Below are 20,683 nucleotides of genomic sequence, written 5' to 3'. Positions count from 1 at the left end.
TAACATTTTCTAACAAGAGAATAATTTTCTACTTTTTACCCTTAATTATCACTATCTATTAGAAAGATTCTCTTAACTAAACAGGAAGTATGCAAATTTCTAAAGTTCAGAGCTTACAGACAGCTTTGATATTCTAAAAGTTCTTGATAGATTGAAACGAGTGTAATTCTTTAATAGCTCTCTCAAGTCTGGGATTTAGTGAGTGTTGCTAAACAGTACTTTATGCATTTCAGATCTTTTACAAAAACTCTATTAAGAGCTATCTCCATTTACAACAAATCCAAAAAGAAAGAAAAAAGAATAACCTTGTACGGAATATTCTGTTTCTGAATTGCTTAGCTAGTCATTCCATAACAAGTCAATTTTCCATCAGAAGATAGTTGTCTAAATTGGAGTGAGGTTCCAGACCTGGAGCTTTCAACAGGTCTGAAAACACTGCTGAAACTTAGGTACAATCGTCTCAAACTTCTCAGCAGTCTGGAAGACTCTTTATACTCTTACTATCCCCAGACTGCAAGATGGAACCTTAATATCACGAAAATTGATTTAGTTGCTTTTTACACTCATCATCAAACTCTGATACAATTTTCCCCTTCTTAATTTTTAAAGCTGTATTTGCCATGAGTTCTTTAACAATGTTGATGTTTCTGACAGATTTTTATTAGCCAATATTACCAAAAACTGTTACTATTCAAAGGAGTCAATAACATAGATGTTCTTTCATGAAACATATTCATTAGCTTACTCTGAGGAAAAGCATTTTCATGTTTTAGTATTTCCACTTCATTAGCTTTAATTCCTGATGTTATCATTATTAGCAGCTGTGATATTTAGCATTGATTTCTTATAAGGAACTTTCAGGTGAACCAACTCTATTTTGTAAGAAAGCTAGATTTTCTGAAGTCGGGCGGTGGTGGCGCACTCCTTTAATCCCAGCACTCGGGAGGCAGAGGCAGGAGGATCTCTGTGAGTTCGAGGCCAGCCCAGGCTACAAAGTGAGTCCCAGGAAAGGCGAAAAGCTACACAGAGAAACCCTGTCTCGAAAAACCAAAAAAAAAAAAAAAAAAAAAAGAAAAAAAGAAAGAAAGCTAGATTTTCTGGTTTGTTTCCCATCTATAAAGCAGTCCTTTCTTTTTGAATGCCTATTTCCTTGTCTCCTTACTAGATTTGCAAAGGAATCCCTCATTGCATGCTGTTTGTTCAAGAAGTAAAGAACGTTTTTTATTTAATTCCCATAAATTTCTTCATATCTAAGACAATGTTCAATGTATAAACTGCTTTCTCTTGCTTCTTAAAGTGTTTTTAAGTGGCTTGTTTGCTCTTATAGGTAGCTTTTTGTCTGATTTGAGTTTTCAAGAGGTAAGATTAATCTTTCTAGCAATGCTTTGAAAAGAAACTACATTGGGGGTGGGGAAGTTTTTGGACAGTATCACCATCTTTAGCTGAAAAACTACATTTCCAGAATGCATTTCTTTTCGTCAGCTCATTGTTACACGCTAGCTTTCAGACTTCATTTCCCATAGTTCTTTTCAGGTCCGGGAGTCAACTTCTGGTTCTCTCTTACCAGACTCACTTAAGAAATTCTTGCCCAGGAGGTTTTGCAACGGGAGATTTGAACAAGCATTTTACGTTTGGAAGATCTCTGCTCTCTCTGTGCTGGCCTCAACAGGTGTCTCTCCATTTGACACTGGCTCCAGATCAGAACTGCACCTGCCTTGTTATCACGCACTGAGGTGGGCAATTTCTGACAGCAACTTCTCTCGGGGCTTGTGTTTTTCCTTAGCCAGTCAGTGAAAAACAACAGAGCTTTTCCATAGCTCCTTCAGAGAGACTTTTCTCCAACTGATAGATCTTTATTTCATTTTGCTTGTTCCTTTCCCCCCCAGATGCAGATCTTCAGATATCTCAGGCTGCTCTGTACCTCTGCTAGTGCCTTTGGAGGTAGGAGCTTTGGGGGGGGGGGGGGACTCTGCCTCAAACTCTAGTAGCTTTCTCAGGTCATGCATTTTCTGGGGAGGAATCTGTCCCTTCTCCGTTTCTTCAGAGTCTTTCTTCCTGACAGTTCCCAGTTTGGTCTCAGTTTATCCCCTCTGGCCCAGAAACAGTTTCTGAAACTAAAGTGGCAGGTTTTCCTGTTACTGAAGGTAGGGGCTTTTTGTCCGTTCATTTTCAGGGTCTGAGAGGTTTGTGTTCATAAATCAAGCTTATCAAGGGAGGTTCTTGCCATATCTAAGCTCGCATCAGGGCTGGTGTTTTTCCTCATCAGGCCTTCACCTGACCCAGTCCCCCAGTGGGTTGTGTTTGTTTGTCCCTGTGCTCAAGGACAGAGTTTATGCCAGAGGCAATCACCCCTTAGGGCTACACTACCTCATCTCACCGGGAGTCAGTTGAAACAAAGCTTTTCTCATCAGGATGCTTTTTCTGATAGAAAAGAAAGCTTTACTCCTGGATGGTTCTCCATTTTGCCCTGGCTGGGCTCTTTCCCCAGACAGCATTCTGACTCAGCAGCACAAACACTTCAGACACAGTTCAGCTTTACTGTTTTCCCAAAAAGATCTTTTCTCTGATAGGAAAGCTTTTCTCAGATTTCATTATGCAGCTGTGGACCTATCAACTCGGAACTTGTAGGAAAGCGGGTAACTGTGCCGTTCCCGCTAGCTTTAGCTTTGTTTGTAAGCAGTTTTCCCCTGGGTCCTGCACCTTCCTGCCTCAGCTGTGCGCTCCAGGAAGCTTACAACTGCAGGAACATTAGTATCCCCGAAATGCACTCCAACTAGAAGATGCTGGCTAGTTCCTTCTCAATTGCTGGCTAGAAGCAAAGATACAATGCTAACAGAGTTTGCATTGCTTCAGGGGATCTTTGCATTAGGGCAATTAGGAGCAGCTTTTCATTCTGAACTGCTCACTCACACAAAAAAACCCTTGATGCCTCAGCCAGGCTGTAACTGAAAAACTTGGCTTTTTTGTTCTTCCCAGTAAACAGTTTCCTGCCCTACTGGGCTCTTTATGGCTCTTCACCCACACTCTCCCAAGCATTTCCCTCAGGGGACTCGGACCCACTGTCTTTTACTAGTTTGAAGAGACAGAGCTTAGAAGAGGTTTTAGGAACTCCTTCCCTGCCTCCTGCATTGCAAGGAGGACTTTTCAAGTTTGAAAGAGAACTTGGAGAGGTTTTGCTGTCTTAAGAAGGTTGTTGTTTTCCCTTAGTATGGGAATGATTCCCATACTAATATTTTCAGGTGATTCTAATTTTTGTCCCTTTGAGAGAGAAAGTTAAAGGCTTTAGTTCCTAAGGTTTTTAAGAGAGCTTTTAGTTTGAGAGAGAAAGATTAAGGCTTTTTAGAGAGATTTTTTTCCTCAAAAATTTTTCAAAAAAAGCTTTTTAATTTAAGAGAAAGATTTTTTTTCCCAAGAGAGAAAGACCAACTTTTCCCAAAACTTCTAAACTTCAAACTTTTTTGGCTTCTTACACCTGCATTTTTGCCTCTGGGAGAAATTATTTTCTCCTGCTGCTTGGACTTAGCATTTCAGCTGTCCCTAGGCAACTTTTTTTTTCTGCCCAATAAGCTCAAAGAAGAGCTTTTTTACTACCCATAAAGCTCAAAGAAAGATTTTTTTCTTCCCAATTTGTGTTCATAGCCCCCAAAGTTAGAAAATTTAAGAGTTTTTTTGTCTAGTTGCCTTACTTATCTTAAATTTTTTCTACACGATCTTACACTTCTAAGTGTTTTCTACAGTATATTACTATACTTTATCTTATACTTATTTTTCACAGATAGAAATTGAGAAAGCAATAGAAGATAGAAAATTTTTGATAGAAGGATGTCAGATTTTTGCGCTGCAGCATTGGACATCCTTCCAGTCCATTTTTTCCTTTTCTCTCGAGGATAAAAATCCCTGCCTCTTATTAATATTCATATTTCATATTCCATTACAACACTGGGCATGCCCCTTTTTTCCACTGGCAGGGCCTAACTCGTACTTTAGCCAAAAACTCTGTAATAACACGATTATTTTCCTTTGTCTTTAGTCGCTATTTTTTTTCTTTTTTTCTCTTTTTTTTCTTTAGTCCCTGTTCATGGTGCCATTCTGTGGGGCGTTTACCCACCAACCCCACAGTTCCCCAGTTTTCTTGAGTGGGAACAGCAGGAAATATTCGATAGAAGGATTTAGATTGTAGAGACAAACAGGAAATAAAGGGTAGCGTCAAGAGGGCCTGGAACCTATTCCAATAGGCCCTGACTGTCTCTGCCCCCAAGGTATTTATAGAAATGCCAAAGGGTGGAGCAAAAGACCTCCCCACAGCCCAACCAAGTGCAGACCATCTCAGACACCTGCACTCAGGCCCATGGTCCTAATCATCCTCTCTATGAGGACCTGCTGGGTAAAGCCATGAGGAACCTGAAAACCGGCTCCCACAGGAACTAGCGAGAGCTCAATAGTTAAAAGTCCAGGTCCAGGGGTTGGGAATTTATCTCAGTGGTAGAGCACTTGCCTAAAGGCCCTGGATTTGGTCCTCAGCTCTGGGGAAAAAAAAAGTCCAGGTCCCAGAATTCATGTAACAAACCAGGTGTCCCACACATACCTGTAACCCCAGCTGAGAGGGGCAGAGAGTCACTAGACTTACTGGCTTCCAGCCTATCTGGGGAAATGTTAGCCTTTGACAGACTTTTCCTGGGGAGATGAAACATATACATGTCTATTCATGCCAGAAAGGGAACCCGTGCATACCAAAATAACAAATGTACCAACAACGGCCTTGCTGAAGCGGGAAGTTTGTTCTGGAGTTCCTAACAGGAGCATGGGTGAGGGGTCATTGATAGAAACAGCTGCATCCCAGGAGCTCTCTGCACAGCTGGCAGGCAGCTGGACAGGCCCAAAGGCTTTCCTCTGCAGCATGCCTCTAGGAGTCCACTCTGCAACAGGTGGCGTGTGCTTCCACTCATGCCGGGCTCTCACGAGCTTTATCAGCCCTATGACACTTTATTTACTGAACCTCCCCCTCCCTCGCAGAGGGAACGCTTCAATCTGGAAGAAACTACTCTACAGCATCCCTAGGTTTGGAGAAAGGCCACCTCTCAAAAGAACAGGTAAAGAGTAACAGAGAACACCTGGTGCCTTCCGGCCTCTGCACATGCACCTGCAGACACACGTGTATGTGCGCGCAGACACATGCGGGTTAATCTTTTAAAAAGCCTGCTGCCCACGAGGGACAAAATCCCTTAAAACACTACAAAGAGAACTCCAAGGTTCAGGCTGTGGGGCCAGGCAGGAATGAAGTAAGGCTACTTGGGGAAGGACGGCTGCACTCACCTCCACACAGGCCTGCCGAGACTCGAGGGACTCATCATCTTGCTGATCCATGGTCTCCTCCAGGTGTAGCCAGGTGCCCAGCTGCACAAACAAAAGAAGCTCTGAGCACAGCCCACACTGCCGCCCTCCAGCCCAGCCTACCCACCTAGATCAGCTTCTAGAAGTTAAGGCTCCAACTGGGCATTAACCAAGGACCCCTCAGTTCCTCCTCTAGGCCAAATCTTCATAGCTCCAATTGTTCCTCTGTTCCCACTGCCCTGTAAGCCCACCCCATGCTCACACATGGCCTTCTGCCCACTACCAAAATGTGCGGCTCCAGTCAGGACCTTCACTGGGTCCTGGGAGCCCCACAAATACCCAGCACACAAAGAACTCCTTTGTATTATGTACTTGACTGCCCTGAGCATGCAACCACAAACAAACCGGGACCTCTTCCTAGGACCAGCAACCAGAGCCACTGACCAAATGGATGGAGCTCGGGACGCAGCCCAGCCTTCCTGATTTCACCATGGCCCTTTCATCAGCCAGGCCAGATCTTTCACCGAATCCCAGAGCTTCCACCTTCCTATCCAAAGGTGGGGACAGGACCCTAGCTCCTCCCTCCACTATCCAACTTGAATCTGGCTCAGATTCTTACCAAACCCTTAGGCCCTGAATTTGTAGCTTGAACCTGATTCCTCCATCGATGTGGAGGGCTCTGTGGCCTAAAGCTGCCATAGTCTATGCAGGATTGGGGAGTAGGGGGGGGGGAGCTCTGCAGATACAGCACAGGTACAGGCCCAGAACCTGTATCTCTGTAGCTCAGCTGTCACTGTGCCAATCTGATGTCACAGACTCTGAAACCAGGGCAGCACCTGGCCAGTCCCAGCTAGGCACCCAACTCCACCACAGACCCTTGCTGGTTTATGCCATGCTGAGGACGGGTCCCAGGGTTCTGTGCATGCTGGCAGTCTACCCACTAAGCCACATCCCCAGCCCGTCTTTCTTTCTCACTACCCTGCCCCTGACTCTCACACTGGAGTACAGCCCCATCTACTTCCATCCACCCACCTCTGTAGGCCCCAGCTTGAGTCTCAACCTGTACAAATTCCTACTGTAACACTTTCCTGGGCACCTGAATCCCAGGGCGACCCTGTCTTTCTCCTGTCTTGGGCATCAACTGGTTGTGATTACAGCAAAATCCATCAAGACCCCAGCACTGTGTATCTAAAATCCATTGCTAGCAGGGCACAGTGGCACAAGCCTTCAACCCCAGCAGATTCCCACCCAGGATTTGTATTCAGGACCCAGGCTCCTTGCCAATCTGAGGTTCTTTTTTTGCTTTGTTTTTGGCTTTGATTCCTTGGTCTTTTGAGACTGGGTCTCATGGAGTCTAGACTGGCCTCAAACTCACCATCCTCCTGCCTCTACTTCTCAAGTGCTGAGTTTATAGGCATGCGTCACCAGACCTGGTTTATGAAGTGCTAGAGTTGGAACCCGGGGCTCTGTCCATGTTAGGCAAGCACCTAACCCCCCGAGTTTACACCCCCAGCTTCGGTCAGGTTCTTAAAGGAATCTGAATCCCCTTATGCCTGGAAGTCACAGCTGCCACAAAGGCCCTGCAGTCACCAGCCCTGCAAGCCTGTAGAGCTGCAGTTATAATACAATATGGCTGGTATCTGAGCACATACCTCCAGAGCTGTGCACCTCAGCGTTTGGCTCCCTGGAGTTCTCGAGCCTGTGCTGGAGCTGCTCCCATGGGGCCTGCGCCCCACCCCCACCCCCCACTCCATCCCCCCACCCCCACCCCCGTCTTCCACCCCACCCTCCTATAAACCTAGGTGTTCTATTGCTTGAAGGCAGAATCGCCCAAAGCAAAGGTCCCAGCTATTCCAACTCTGCAAAGACGCTTACTGCATCCACCTCCTCCCAGACAGCTGTCTATCAGAAGGCAGCTAATGTGGGAAGTCCTTCGGGATGCAGAATCCTTACTTACCTCCTAGCTGGAGCCTCTACCCAACTTGGACATTTTAGAACCCTGCATTATTCTACATGGGTTCTGGGGTTCACTTCAAGATCCTCTAACTCTGGTATGCACATGGGACATTCTGCCTAGAACCCTCTTCTAGGCCCCGGGACCCTCAATCAGGTACTTGGCTGTCTAAAAGATTGATTAGCTCAAGCAACACTGCCTTTCTTAGGGCAAGACCAGGAACTCCAGCCTGCTCTCCTGTGTACCCATTTTCTCCAAATAGAAATGCTCCCTCTTAGTGAAGGTGGGAGGCTCTAAGACTCAGAAAATAAACAAAACTTAAGAAATCCCAGAAGCTGAAACTTTAAGTTCTGCACGCACGCACACTCCTCAAGGTTACAGAGGCAATGGCAATAGCTGAGGAAGAAGTACTCTGCCCAGATGAGCTGCCTTCAAGTCTTGCAGGCAGAGATGCAGCTACTTTCCTGAGTCACCATCCATGGGCTTTTCAGTGAGGCAGCTGAGTCATTCATGCTCCTGTAGGTAACCCCTCACACATACTTCTGTAAGGAACGACAATAAAACCACTGGCTCACCAGGCTAACCTGGGGTTTGACCGTTTCTTTGGTTGGTCGTCATCATGCCTGACCTGGGAACAGAAGCTTCGTATCTCCAACAGGACATGCAAGAATAGTCTCTGCCCCCGGCCCCTGAACCACCTTCCCAGAATGCTGGCTGGTGCTCCCGAGACAAACACTTGCTCAAGAGTACAGAAACAATGATACAGTCTCGCTCTCTAGGGACCCGAGGAGGGGGCTTCTCGGTACTTTAGAACGAAGATCAGGAATCGATCCAGTCACACCCACCTCTGCCCAGTGTCTGTCCTACTCTCAAAGCCAACCCTGCATTCAGATCTAAGGCCACCAAACTCTCAGTTATTCCGGGCTATAGGTGACACACGCTATAATGGACTCAGTAGACTAAATGGGCCCATCCTCCCCACATCAAGGTCATCCCCTCCAGGAATACAAGACCCTCTGCTCCCCGAGACAGACAGGAATCAAGGGGCAGCCTGACGACAAGCAGGGACAACTCCCTCCTTCCTTGGAAACCAGTAAGGGACCCCTATTGTGCCACGTAGACCTGAACTCTCTCTACCTCAGAGGCCCCGCCGTGTTGTCTTTCCGGGGCGAGAACACCTCTTTTAAAGATCTTCTGTCCAAAACGCAATTAGCGTTCGTGTGCCCCTGGAGTCTTGCAAGCACCTCCCCCATAGCTATGCCTGTGCCCTGTCTTCCATCCTCCAGGACATCTTCGGTCCCGAACAAGTCCCACCACCCGCCCAATCACCCGCGCATGCGCGCACTGCACGGTCACAGCTGCTGTGTCTCCAGAGACCTCCGCGACCCACAGGGGCCCGGACTGAGGCGCAGGGAGCCCCATTCACTGACACCGCCGCGTCCAGCTTCCCGCCCAGACCTTGCGCATGCGCATCCCAAGCACGAGGAGCGGTCCCCTTAGCTCCTACCAACCTGGGCGTCCGCGAGCCCGCAGCGTGGGCCGGCCCGGGCCTGAGCCGCACAGGACTCGGCGTCAGGACAAAACTGGGCTCACGGCGTCCTGTCCCGACCCTGGAGCACATCCGACATGACTCGAGTGGCGCTAGTTTGGCCTCCACCTCGAGTCAGCATCCACCGGGTCGCTCCGTGCAGACTGAGCCCGGCCACGAAGCGGGGCCACAGCCGGCGCCCACACACATACTCACAAATGGCTGCACTGCCGGCTAAACCCGGAAGTGGGGGGAAGCCGCTCAGTTGAACTACAATTCCCACAAATCTCAGTGACGAGCGCGCAGCCGCGGGCAGGACTCAGCGCCAAGAGGCGGGACCTCGAACGCGACGGACTGGAGTGCGGCTGCGCAGTTCGTCTCAGCGTTTGAGAAGCGCAACAGGCGGTCCAGGGCAGGGTAGGGATGCGGGGGACGTGGCCATTTGGGGGGAGTCCTGCTCTAAGCCGGCATAGAAGCTGGCTTGTACACTGTCAAGTCCGAGAGACAGGCGACGTCCCCATTTTACAGTTTAAGAAGCTCTAACTGAGCCGGCGGGATGGCTCAACGGCTAAGGCGATTGCTGCCAAACGTGGTAACCCGAGTTGGATTCCCGAACCCCCTGGAAAGAATTGGTTTCCCTAAATTGTCCTCTGACCACCACACAAGTACCTCCACAAATGCACACACACGGGCGCGCGCAGACAGACGGACTGACAAACGTATTTTCCCCTCTCTTTATAACTCTGGCTGGCCTGGAACTCACAGAGAACCACCTGCCTCTGCTTTGCAAACGCTGGAAATTAAAGGCATGCTCCACCACACCCGTCTTATAAATGCGATCTTGATAAATTCTGGCACTTTTGTATTTGGTAGTTGTCAGTGTTAGGTCTCAAAAACCTGGGACAAATGGCTGAGGTGCCTATTAACATATCCAAGTGGTTGTTGGCCGTCTCTCCCAGCATCACCCTGTACTTGTGGCTCCTCCCAGCATTTCTCACCCCAAACCCCTACCCTACATCTCTCCCCCACAGGGGCTGGCCTTCTGCTTCACTTCCCCCGGCTTCTCTTTCCTGTATAAACTCAGCCATTTTGGCTGTGAGGTCTCTTGGTTCCCAGGCACTCTCTTGGTCTCTTGGTCCTCGGCTCCTCCCTTTGCTCCCTCTCTCTTTTCTTCCTCTCTTGCTCTCTCATCCCTCTCTCTCCACTCATGGCTCAGTTCAGTCTGATGCCTCAGGCTGTTCTCTCCCTCATAGCTCAAACATACCCAAGAGCGGTCATGTCCTCATTTTTTTCATTCAACTGGCACTGAAACCCGGGATTGGCGTGAATGAGTTCCCTTCCAAAGGACCCTGCCTCTCCAAACCAACCTGCTGATTTGCCTCTCCTAAGGTATGTACGTATCATCTGTTTCTTCTGGCTTCTGCCACCCACAAAATTTGATTCCAAATTCTAGAGTCTGATTCTCAGCTGCTTTCTTGCCGTGCATCTCATCTACTCTGTAACTGTCTCTCTGGCTCCTGGAGCCCGCTAAGCCCCCTGGGGCCCCACATGGCACATCCCTCTGCTAAAGATGCTTGTCTCCTTCTATTGGAATCCTCTCTTTTCCCAAAGCCTCTCCCACTCCGCCTTCAGCAGCTCTTTCCTCTCCTCCTCTACTGGATAAGGATCACCCCAGCACTGCCTGCTCTGTCTACTATTACTACAAAAGCCACACCAATGTACCAGAAAGTTCCTCTCGCCTTACTGGACCCCCATCAAGTGGAAAGAGATGCCTCTCCTCTGTGATTTGGGACATTTCTCTCTGGCAGGTCTCTCTTTCTGCTTGGAGACCCTGGTGGTAATACAGCGATGGTTGGTCGGCGGAAAAGTCAATGGCCACGGCAGAACCCAATGTTAGTTTTTAGAGCTTTATTGGAGGGAAAGGGGGAGAGAGAGAGAGAGCCAGGTCTAGGGGAGGGAGCAGAGAGGGAACAGAGAGAGGAAACACAGGAAGAGAGGGTAGAGAGGAATCACAGAAAAAGAGAGGTGGGGGTCTGCATCCAGCTTTTTTAAGGCAGGGATTTGCGTGACCATGTGGCAGTACGCAGTCACCCACGCCCACCGATGATGTAAGACTCAAGCTGCACATGTACAGAATCCTAACAGCCCCCTGGTATTGAACACTTATCTCTCTCAGCCTTTTGTTCAAGGCCCCTTTCTAGAACTTCCTCTCGACCATCCCTAGGAACTACCTGCCCTGTCTCTTCCTCAAGCCCTCCTATATTGGAATCTCCCTCGGTTGACCCTGTTTCCTCTCAGTTCCCTCGTAAAAGTCCCACAGATTCTCTATGCCTTCCTGGGTTTCTTTCTGTCGCTCAACTCCCTCTTAAAGCTATAGGAACTCTCTCTAGTAGAGTTAGTTAGCACTCGGGAGGCAGAGGCAGACAAATCTCTGACTTTGAGGCCAGCCTGGTCTACAGAGTGAGTTCCAAGGACAGCCAGAGCTAACCAGAGAAACACTGTCTCATTGGGTATGGTTTAAAAAAATCTATAAAATCTGTAACAAAATTTAGTTTAAAACATCTAGCAAAACGATTATAGTTAAAAATCTATATACATGAGTAATCTAAATTTGCCACAATATACTATTTATGTGATTCAGCTCTTGTTTAGGATATACTGTATATGTAACTTGGATTCGATTTTTTTTGGAAGAAAACGTTTATTTTGGTTCCCAGCTCCAGAGGGATGAAAGTCCACAATGGCAGAATGGCGGGTCAGCAGGCAGTCAAACAGACAGCCAGAGCGGGCAGCTGAAAGACCACATTTCAATCCACCCCCACCAAAAGCAGAGTGACCTGGAAGCAAGGCAAGGCAATAAACTCTCTAAGTCCACTCCCCTCCCACTAACAAACTTCCTCCATCCAAAGTTCCAGAACCTCCCCCAAACAGCGCTATCCCATGGGGACAAAGTGTTCAGATACACAAGCCTGTGGGGGATAGTACTCATCAAATCACTATGACTTTTTATCTTGTAGCCATATTAAGCTCCCATGCAGAGTTGAAGCACATTTTGAAGACAGCTTGGGCTTTTTGTAGACACTTTCCGAGTGTCTCACTTATCTATGTGTATGGCTGTCTTTGCAAACTGAGGTCTGTGGTACCATGTTGAGTAGAAGGGGACACGTACCGCCTCCCTTGCTCCTCAGCTTCAAAGCACTCATGTTTCTTGCTGGTGACACGTCTATTTAATGTCAATTCAACAGATTAAAGATTTCATTGGATTCGATTCTTGTTTTAAAAATAGATCTAGGGCTGGAGAGATGGCTCAGCCATTAAAGGCAAGGCTCACAACGAAAATAGATCTACTAGGAGAATACATACTTTGAAATCACAATCATGTGACTTGCCTCCATCTTGGCCGATGACCGCATTAAGACAGAAACAAGCATGTGGCTGGCAGCCATCTTTACTAAACTTAAGAAAGCATACATGTCATATGACTTCATCTTGGTTAGAGGGCCACGTGGCATAAACCAACTAAAGCAGCACCTATTGAACTTCATAGTCCTGCTGAGCCCTTATATCATGATCATTGTATCTTCTTTCCAGACTAAGGAAACATCAGCAGGTCTCCAAAATATTTTGGATTAGTATGAATTTTGGCATGATAAATTCCAAAGGTTATGAAGGCCTACTCAGAAGAACAAAACTGATTTAGAGATTTATATCTAGCTGCTTATGTCCTTGATAACTATTCAACATCAGGCTTCTAGAAATTTTTAGATAAGAAACAACATATATTTGATAAATAATATATACTTAATAAATGAGGTTTATAAATTCATTAGGTTATGAAGGTATACTTAGGCTAACAGAAACTGATGTAGAGATGTATGTCTAACCATTTATGTCCTTGATAACTCCTCAACACCAGGGCTTCTAGAAAATTTTAAACAAGTAATAACATATGTCTGATAAATAAGGTCTACTCAGGTTCACAGAATAGCCTCTTTATCTTTGCTAAATTGGTGAAGCTTTAGCTATTTGGATAAACTGAGTCATACAAGTAACTGTGGTATTTAGTAATGGCACACTATAAAAAAGATAAAGAAAAAATACAGTCTCCCTGTGGATATGTGTATTTATGGTTTAAACTTTAATGCATTGTTGGTTTTAAGTTTTATTTTGGTGCTTAAAGGATTTCCAATTAAATCTTTAACTCAAAACTTTAAGGCTCAAATTTAACAGGGATAAAGCTGTGAAATCCTAAGCTTACAAAAGCTACTAACTTCTTATAACTGTTGAATAATTAAGACATTCAAGTTAATGCTTGGTCGCTTTATAAATGATAAATTATTTAATGTGCTAAGAACTATGTTCACAGCCATGCTAAGTACAAATGGAATTCATTTACTGACAAGCTTTATTTAGCCTTCTGTATGTGTTTCCAAGGTTAAGTCTAAAGCAAGTAACTAAAAACAAGTAAAGATTTGTTCAAATCAGATATACGTAATAGATAATGGTCCTCAAACTCTTCAGAGATCCACTGAAAATGGTGTTTAAAATATTTAGTGGAAAAGCTTCCCATGATAGAATGCCAGCTCCTAGAGACAACCCTAACATCTCCAAAAAAGATGGGGTACAGAGACTCCATCCAGATTGTGGCAATGCTAACCACTGGGGAGAGCCGCCCTGTGGCCTTGCCCGCTTCAAGGACCCTGCCCACACTGTGGACACTGTTAGGTTGACTGCCCTCCTCTGACTTTCCACAGTAGATCAGTTTTCCCAGGTTCCTTCAGGAAATCTCTCCAACCTTCTAGGTCTGTCAGAAAAAGGCTAATGCTGTCCCGGGCAGCAAATGAAGATTTAATGCTGTCCTGGATGACAGCCGAAGACAAATACTTCTGCCTCCAGTAAAGCCACCGAGGCCACCATAGGAGCCTAGGGTAACCATCTAGGTAGCAGTAAATCTCTGTCATTTTAACTGATACATCAGCCATTTGGATTATACTTCCTGCTATAATTTATCCTTCTCAGATCTCTGGTGGCGTTGATGGCTGGGCTAACTGTAACTTTGTCAGTTTAACAACAGAGAGCAACCAACTCCTTCCCCAAGACTGCAGCTTATAAACTATTACTCTAGCCCAGGAAAGCGCTAACTACTATTATAATCAACAAGCTCAAATTTTTAAGTTTTCTTTAGCTGTCTTCTAAATATAGACTTAAAAGCGCTTCTCATTGTGCTAAAAACATCTTTGTCCAATTTATATATCCTGCCCTCTGGAAAGTGTATTAATGATTTTCATCCAGAATCCTTTTTGTGTCCCCAAGCTTTTACTGTGCCTCAAAGACATGAGTCTACTGTATGGTGATATTTTATTTGTGCTGAAATGTGATTTTATTTGTATGTTAATAAAGTTGCTTGGAGATCAGAGCTAAGAGCAAGCCATTTAGCAGAAGTCCAGCATGGTGGCACATGCCCTTAATCCGATCACATGGCAGGCAGAGTCTCTGTGTGTTCAAGGACACAGCCAAGCGGTGACCGGAACCTTTAATCTCAGTACCAACCATAGAGACCTGGAGGTCTGTATAGACAGGCAGTGACGAGGAAGTCATGTGGTTGGGTTTAGAACCAATGAGAAAGCAGAACAGAAAGGCAATAAAAAGACAGGACATAGGAAGAAGGTCTCTCTCTGAGGGGAAGGACAGCATCGAGTGGTGAGATAAGGTGATCTTAGCTCTTGGCTACTGCTCGATCTCTGGGCTTTTAACTCTTCATTTGGCTCTGTGTTTCTTATTTAATAAGACCATTTAGAATTTTGTCTACACTACAGCTTTCTCTACAGTGTGGGCTTCAGCACAAATTACAAACAGTAACAACGCTAACATATCTAAAACTTTTATCTTTTTACAAACTTAAAAAATAATCCATGTAAGCTTCAGGGAGTCAACTTGGCTCCATGGAAATTTCATATTTACAAATTATCTCCTAAAGTCCTTAACTTTACCTTCTGTCTCTAATCTATATCTGCCCCAGCCAGTTTCCAATCGGCTGCAGACTGCTCCAGCTTTTGGAGGCTTGTAAAGGAATTCTCCAACCAGACTGAACCTCTACATCCCAGACTGCTCCAAAGCATCCTGAACTTCACTAACCCCAGGAGGTCCACCAGGATCTGGGCTGTGAGCAAAACAGACGTCCACCAGACTGTACTCCTCTCTCCTTCCTGTACTTTGACCATCGTTCCAGCCTTCCTGCCCTGTCCCAATAATGCCCCAGTTTCAGCAAGAAGTAGTTACAGAAGAGATTACATCACCCCTTATCATCAACAAAAAAACTAGAATGTTAGATCTCAAAGAACCCCAGGATAAGACTCACTCAGTACCTGTAACTCCCCCCAGTACTTCTCAGTCCTCCCCCTCCCTACACATCGTCCCCTCGGAGGCTGGGCTTCTGCTTCTGTTCTTTATATAACGCAGCCATGTTGGACACACGTCTCTTTGGCCCTCTTGGTCTCTCAGCTCCTGGTTGGCTATACTCCTGGATCTCTCTTGGTTCACCCACCCCCACTCTCCTCCTTTTCTCTCCTCCTAGGGTCCAGTTCAGCTGAGACCCTTCCAGATGTCCTTGGCTGTACTCTCCCTCATAACTAGAATAAAAATCTTCCCCTCAACCATGCTTAGGAATGTTCATGTCCTCATTTTTTTCATCAGTCAGGTCCAAAGGAAGCTCCATTTCCCCAAATTCTAGTGGTTAGACAAAGCTAGCATTCCACAGGAATTTGTGAAGCCAGTTTTCCTCTACCAAAAGGAGCCAGTTCTCTTTTCACTGGCTGTTATGGAATATTTGTTTAACTAGGCAAAGATGTGTCATATTTGTGTATGCTGAATCTGTTTAACTATGTGAAGATGTGTTGCTGTTTCACCTTGCCTGCCGAAGACACATTATTGGTCTAATAAAAAGCTGAATGGCCAATAGCTAGGCAGTAGAGGGATAGGCGGGGCTGGTGGGCAGAGAGAATGAATAAGACGAGGAATCTAGGCTTGAGAGAAAGAAAAGGAGAAGAGAACAAGGGAGAAAGAAAAGGAGATGCCAGGGGCCAGCCAGCCACCATCCATCCAGACACGGAGTAGGACATACAGAATGAAAGTAAGGTAAAAGGACCCAAGGCAAAACACAGATGAAGAGAAACAGGTTGATATAAGTTATAAGAGCTAGTGGGACCGGCATAAGGTAAGACTGAGCATTCATAACTAATAATAGGTCTTCACGCCATGTTTTGGGAGCTGGTTGGTGGCCAAAGAGAAAGCCTGTTCCAACTGGCAGAAAGGACAATGGCTGTCTGCAGCGCCTGTTAGCAACCTACGCATATGCCGGCCCCAGGCTCGCTCAGCATCACAGTGCCTGTTACACATTTCAGAGTTCACACTAGCATCCTGGCTCTTCTCACCTCCTTCCCTCCCCTAAACTCCTCCAGCTCACGGGCTTCCCCCGTCCCAGCATCTCATGCTCCTTATGACCCTGCTATTTCACCTCTCTCTTTTGCCTGGACTCTCTTTGTCTTCATCTCTCACTCTCCTCCCAACCACCTCTCTATCTCTCTCCTCTGCTTCTGTTTTTCTTATAGTCAGGTCCAATCTGCTGGCCATGCTCAGTCTACTACTTTCTCTCTCTGCTCTGGACTCTTCCAGATGACTCAGGCTGCTTCTCTCTCACACATCTACAATAATAATAATAATAATAATAATAATAATAATAATAATAATAATAATAAAACCTTCCCCTTCACCATAGCATGGAGCAATCATGTCATCAGTTTGCACAATAGTCAGATAAAAATCCTTTGTTTATTGAAGCTTTGTGAGACTAGTTCTCTTCGAGGTAGCCCTGCCTAGTCTATGTTGTTTGAGTTATGTCTATGCCTGCAAGGCCTTATTGATTGTTTTGTATCCCTGCTCTTCCTCTAGCCCTCACCTCTTGGTCCATTCCCCCAACCTTCCTCTCCAATACATTAAGCAGATTCCCACCACAGGGCCTTTTCACATGGCGATCCTGCCTGGAAGGCTATTTCTCTGACAGTTCTACCCTTCTCTGTCTAGTCTTTAGAGGAATGCTGTCTCTCTTGGAACATTGCCCAATCACCCTTGTAAAGTCACAAATAAATGTTCTCTGCTGCTCTTGCCCTCACCTCTTAGTCATGGGGTGCACCCCTTCAATCCCAGCACTCGGAGGCAGAGGCAGGTAGGTATCTGAGTTCCAGGGCAGCCTGGTCTACAGAGTGAGACCATCAGTGTAGCATTTTCAAATGAAGTGTGTTTTAGTAGGCTCTCCTTCCTTCTCATCCTCCACCCTTGCTGTCCCAGATGCCTCTCTCATCCACTCTTCTCCCCGTTTCTTTTCCTCTCTCATGTCCCATGTGTCCTTTTGCCCGCCCCCTATTTTTTTCTTAAGAGCTTTTCATTAAACACACTATACATTTTAGGTGTTTGTCTGTTCTTTTGTCTGTCTGTCTTCATCATTTGAATGTCAATTTTATAAAGAAAAAGAGCTTGTGTCTATTTTGATTCTCTGTCCCCAGCACAAAAAAACAACAGCAAAAATATTGTCATGTCATCATGTCCTACATACCCAGGAATAATCAGTGGGCTGTGGTGGTGCACATCAATAATCCCAGCACTTCAGAAATTGAGGCAGGGTGATAATTGTTTTGAGTGTATGGCCAGCCTGGACTACATAATAGAAACCAGGCAGCTCTGAGTGTGGTGGTTTGAATGAGAAATGTCCCCCCATAGACTTGGGTATTTGGATAGTTGGTCCCCAGTTGGTGGAGCTCTTTGGGGAGGTTTAAGTAGCACAGACATGCTGGAGGAAGCATGTCACCAGGGAAGAGCTTTGAGATTTGAAAACTACACACCATTTCTGGGACCTGGGGCTGTAGCTAGAGTTTTCCTGCCTTGCCCACAGTCAGGACAAATCTCTGTCACCCGCCAGTCCCACAGCCACTCAGACCCAACCAAGTAAACACAGAGACTTATATTGCATACAAACTGTATGGCCGTGGCAGGCTTCTTGCTAATTAGTGGCTGGCAGTGACTCCTCCCGCCTTCCTGTTCTTTCTTTTCTCCTCTCTGTTAGTCCCGCCTATACTTTCTTCCTAGCCACTGGCCAATCAGTGTTTTATTTATTGACCAATCAGAGTAATTTGATATATAGACCATCCCACAGCATGGGATATGATTGTAAGTTTCTGGCATAGTGGGAATGTAGCTTAGTTAGTAGAGTATTTGTTAAAATGCCTGAGGTGCTGTGTTTAGCCCACAGTACTAAAATGTGCTGGCTAATTTGATGTCAACTGGACACAAGCTAGAGTCATTTGGGAACAGAAAACTCAATTAGGAAAATGCCCCTATCAGGTTGGCCTGTGGGCAAGCCTGTGCTACTTTTCCTTGATTCATGATTGCTGTAGGAGGGCCCAGCTCACAGTAAGTGATTCCACCCCTGGGCTGATAGACCTAGGTGGTTTTTTGCTTGTTTGGTTGGTTGGTTTTTCAAGACAGAGTTTCTCTGTGTAGCTTTGGCTGTCCAGGAACTCGCTCTGTAGACCAGGCTGGCCTTGAACTCAGAGGTCTGCCTGACTCTGCCTCCCGAGTGCTGGGATTAAAGGTGTGTGCCACCACCACCACCAGACCACCTGAGTGTTACAAGAAAACAGGCTGAACAAGCCATGAGAAGCAAGCCAGTAAGCAGCCTTCCCTCATAGCCTCTGTGTCAGTTCCTGCCTCCAGGTTCCTGCTTGAGTTCCTGTCCTGACTTCTCTAGATGGTGGACTCCAAACTGTAAGCTGAAATAAACCCTTTCCTCCCCACATTGCTTTTGATGGTGGTGTTTTGTTACAGCAATAGAAACCTAACTATGACACACTCTAAAGAAAAAAAAAATTACCTGTTGCCACTGAATTTTTTAAATTATTTTTTATTTATGTGTGTGCACACATGCATGCAGAGGCCAGAAGCCGGTGTTGGATGCCCTGGAGCTGGAGTTACAGAAGTTGTGAGCCACTGACATGAGTGCTGGGAACTGAACTGGGGTCCTCTGGAGGAACAGTTTGCGTCTTAAGCACTGCGATGTCTCCCCAGCCCCTTCATTGTTTCTTGTATGTGTGCTACTGGGGACTGAACCCGGATTCATGTGCCTGTCAGGCAAGCGCTTGACCACTGAGTTGCTCTCTCAGCTCCATTTTTGTTTTTAAAGACGATTCTAGAGGCAGGTGTGGTGGCATATGCCTTTAATCCCAGCCGAGGCATGAGGATCTGTATGAGTTCAGGGCTATCCCGATCTCCATAGCAAGTTCCAAGCCAGCCAGGGCTACAGAGTGAGACACTGTCTCAAAAAAAAGGGGGGGTATACTTTATTTTATTTTTTTATCTATATGTATTCAGGTGCCTGCAGAAGTCAGAAGAGGGTATTGGATCCCTTGAAGCTGGAGTTAGAGTAGGTTGTAAGTCTCCCCAAATGGATGCTGGGAACTGAACTCAGGTCCTCTGGAAGAGCCACAAGTGCCCTTAACCACTGAGTGTAGATGTAACCAACCGTCTTATTAAATAAGAAACACAGAAACAATGTAAAAGAGAAAGCCAAGAGGTCAGAGCTCAGAGCTAAAATCTCACCCTTCCTCCTGAAGTGTCCCAGCTTCCTGAAAGAGAGCTATTTCCCTGTGTGTGAGTCGTTTCATAGTCATTCTGCCTTCTCATTGGTTGTAAACCCAAACACGTGACTGCCTCATCACTGTCTGTATGTACAGCCCCCACAGGTCTTAAAGGCATATGTCTCCAATGCTGGCTGTATCCCTGAACACACAGAGATCTATGGGATTAAAGGCATGTGCCACCACCGCCACACTCTGTCTATGGCTCTAATAGCTCTGACCCCCGGGCAACTTTATTTATTAACATACAATCAAAATCACATTTCAGTACAATTAGAATACCACCACAACTGAGCCTTCTACCCAGCCCAGCTCTGCCGCCTGAAGTAGAGTGTGACCAAAGACTAAGATTTGGTGGAACCGAGTATCCAGAGCCTGACCCAGCCAGGACATCATGAGGTCCACAAAGATGGCAGGGAATGGCTGGATTCTGATGTTCAAGGCCCTGGAGCATGTGACCTGGGATGGTTCATCTTAACCTTCCAGAAAAAGGAACACAGTGTCCATTAGGCTGACGGGTTGATCTTGCATTAAAGGCTGAGGTCTGGGTTCACCAGTTTCTGTTAAACGAAGGGAGAAAGTGACTTCTATTTGTTAAGTGTACACTCCCATCTACTCAACTTTAGATAATCTGTGGCCCAAATATCCTGGGGCTGTTCCCCCTGCCCTTGGAAATCCCTCCTTTTTAATTGCACTATAGTCATAATAGTACCTCCAGAAATACCCTATGAACCTGCCCACTGTGGTAGACAGACTCTGAGGTGGCCCCACGGTGCCCCACCTCTTGGTGTTGGTGCCCTAATATGATTCCCGGCCCTGACGAAGGGATCTTGATTTTGCAAAGACCCGGGATGCAGGTGATTGCATGGCTATTGCAATCTGTCCCATAAGGTCGTGACTTCTACTTGACTTTGAAAGACACACGAATCAGTGTTGTAAGCTCTCCACGGAGAGGGACACATAGAAAAAGGTTGAGGGCCACTTGACAATCAGTAAGAAACCAGGGGCACATTAGTTGGAAACTGGATTCTCCTCAAGTGGAGCCCCACTTGAGACCTCAGTGGTCACCAGCACCTCCATTCCAGCCTTGCAGGAGGCCCAGGTGAATGATGCGGCCTACTGACCCATAGCTACCAGGAGGTGATGAATGTGTGTTATGTTGAGCTTCTCAGTCAAGAGTGATTT

At 46.2% G+C, this 20,683-nt stretch overlaps 1 protein-coding gene across 4 annotated transcripts in view; it reads right to left on the bottom strand.

Moving 5' to 3' along the window:
- Znf180 (zinc finger protein 180) overlaps window positions 1-9,067 on the bottom strand; it is a 29,761-nt gene extending 20,694 nt beyond the window's left edge. The window contains exons 1-2 of one of the 4 annotated variants that reach the window (XM_076573124.1): window positions 8,797-9,067; window positions 5,314-5,394 (exon numbers count right to left, since the gene is read on the bottom strand). In XM_076573124.1, coding sequence (XP_076429239.1) covers window positions 5,314-5,364 — 51 coding nt within the window. In that variant the 5' untranslated portion in view covers window positions 5,365-5,394; window positions 8,797-9,067. Of the gene's footprint in view, window positions 1-4,585; window positions 5,286-5,313; window positions 5,395-8,796 lie in introns of those variants that run through there. The other 3 variants (XM_076573122.1, XM_076573128.1, XM_076573135.1) reach the window with 3 other exon arrangements.
- Window positions 9,068-20,683: the final 11,616 nt, after the last annotated feature.

This window comes from Peromyscus maniculatus, chromosome 1 (assembly GCF_049852395.1).
Source record: "Peromyscus maniculatus bairdii isolate BWxNUB_F1_BW_parent chromosome 1, HU_Pman_BW_mat_3.1, whole genome shotgun sequence".
Taxonomy (NCBI): Eukaryota; Metazoa; Chordata; class Mammalia; order Rodentia; family Cricetidae; genus Peromyscus; species Peromyscus maniculatus.
The sequence above is the reverse complement of the archived record's forward strand: the minus strand, read 5'-3'. Positions and strand labels throughout refer to the sequence as shown.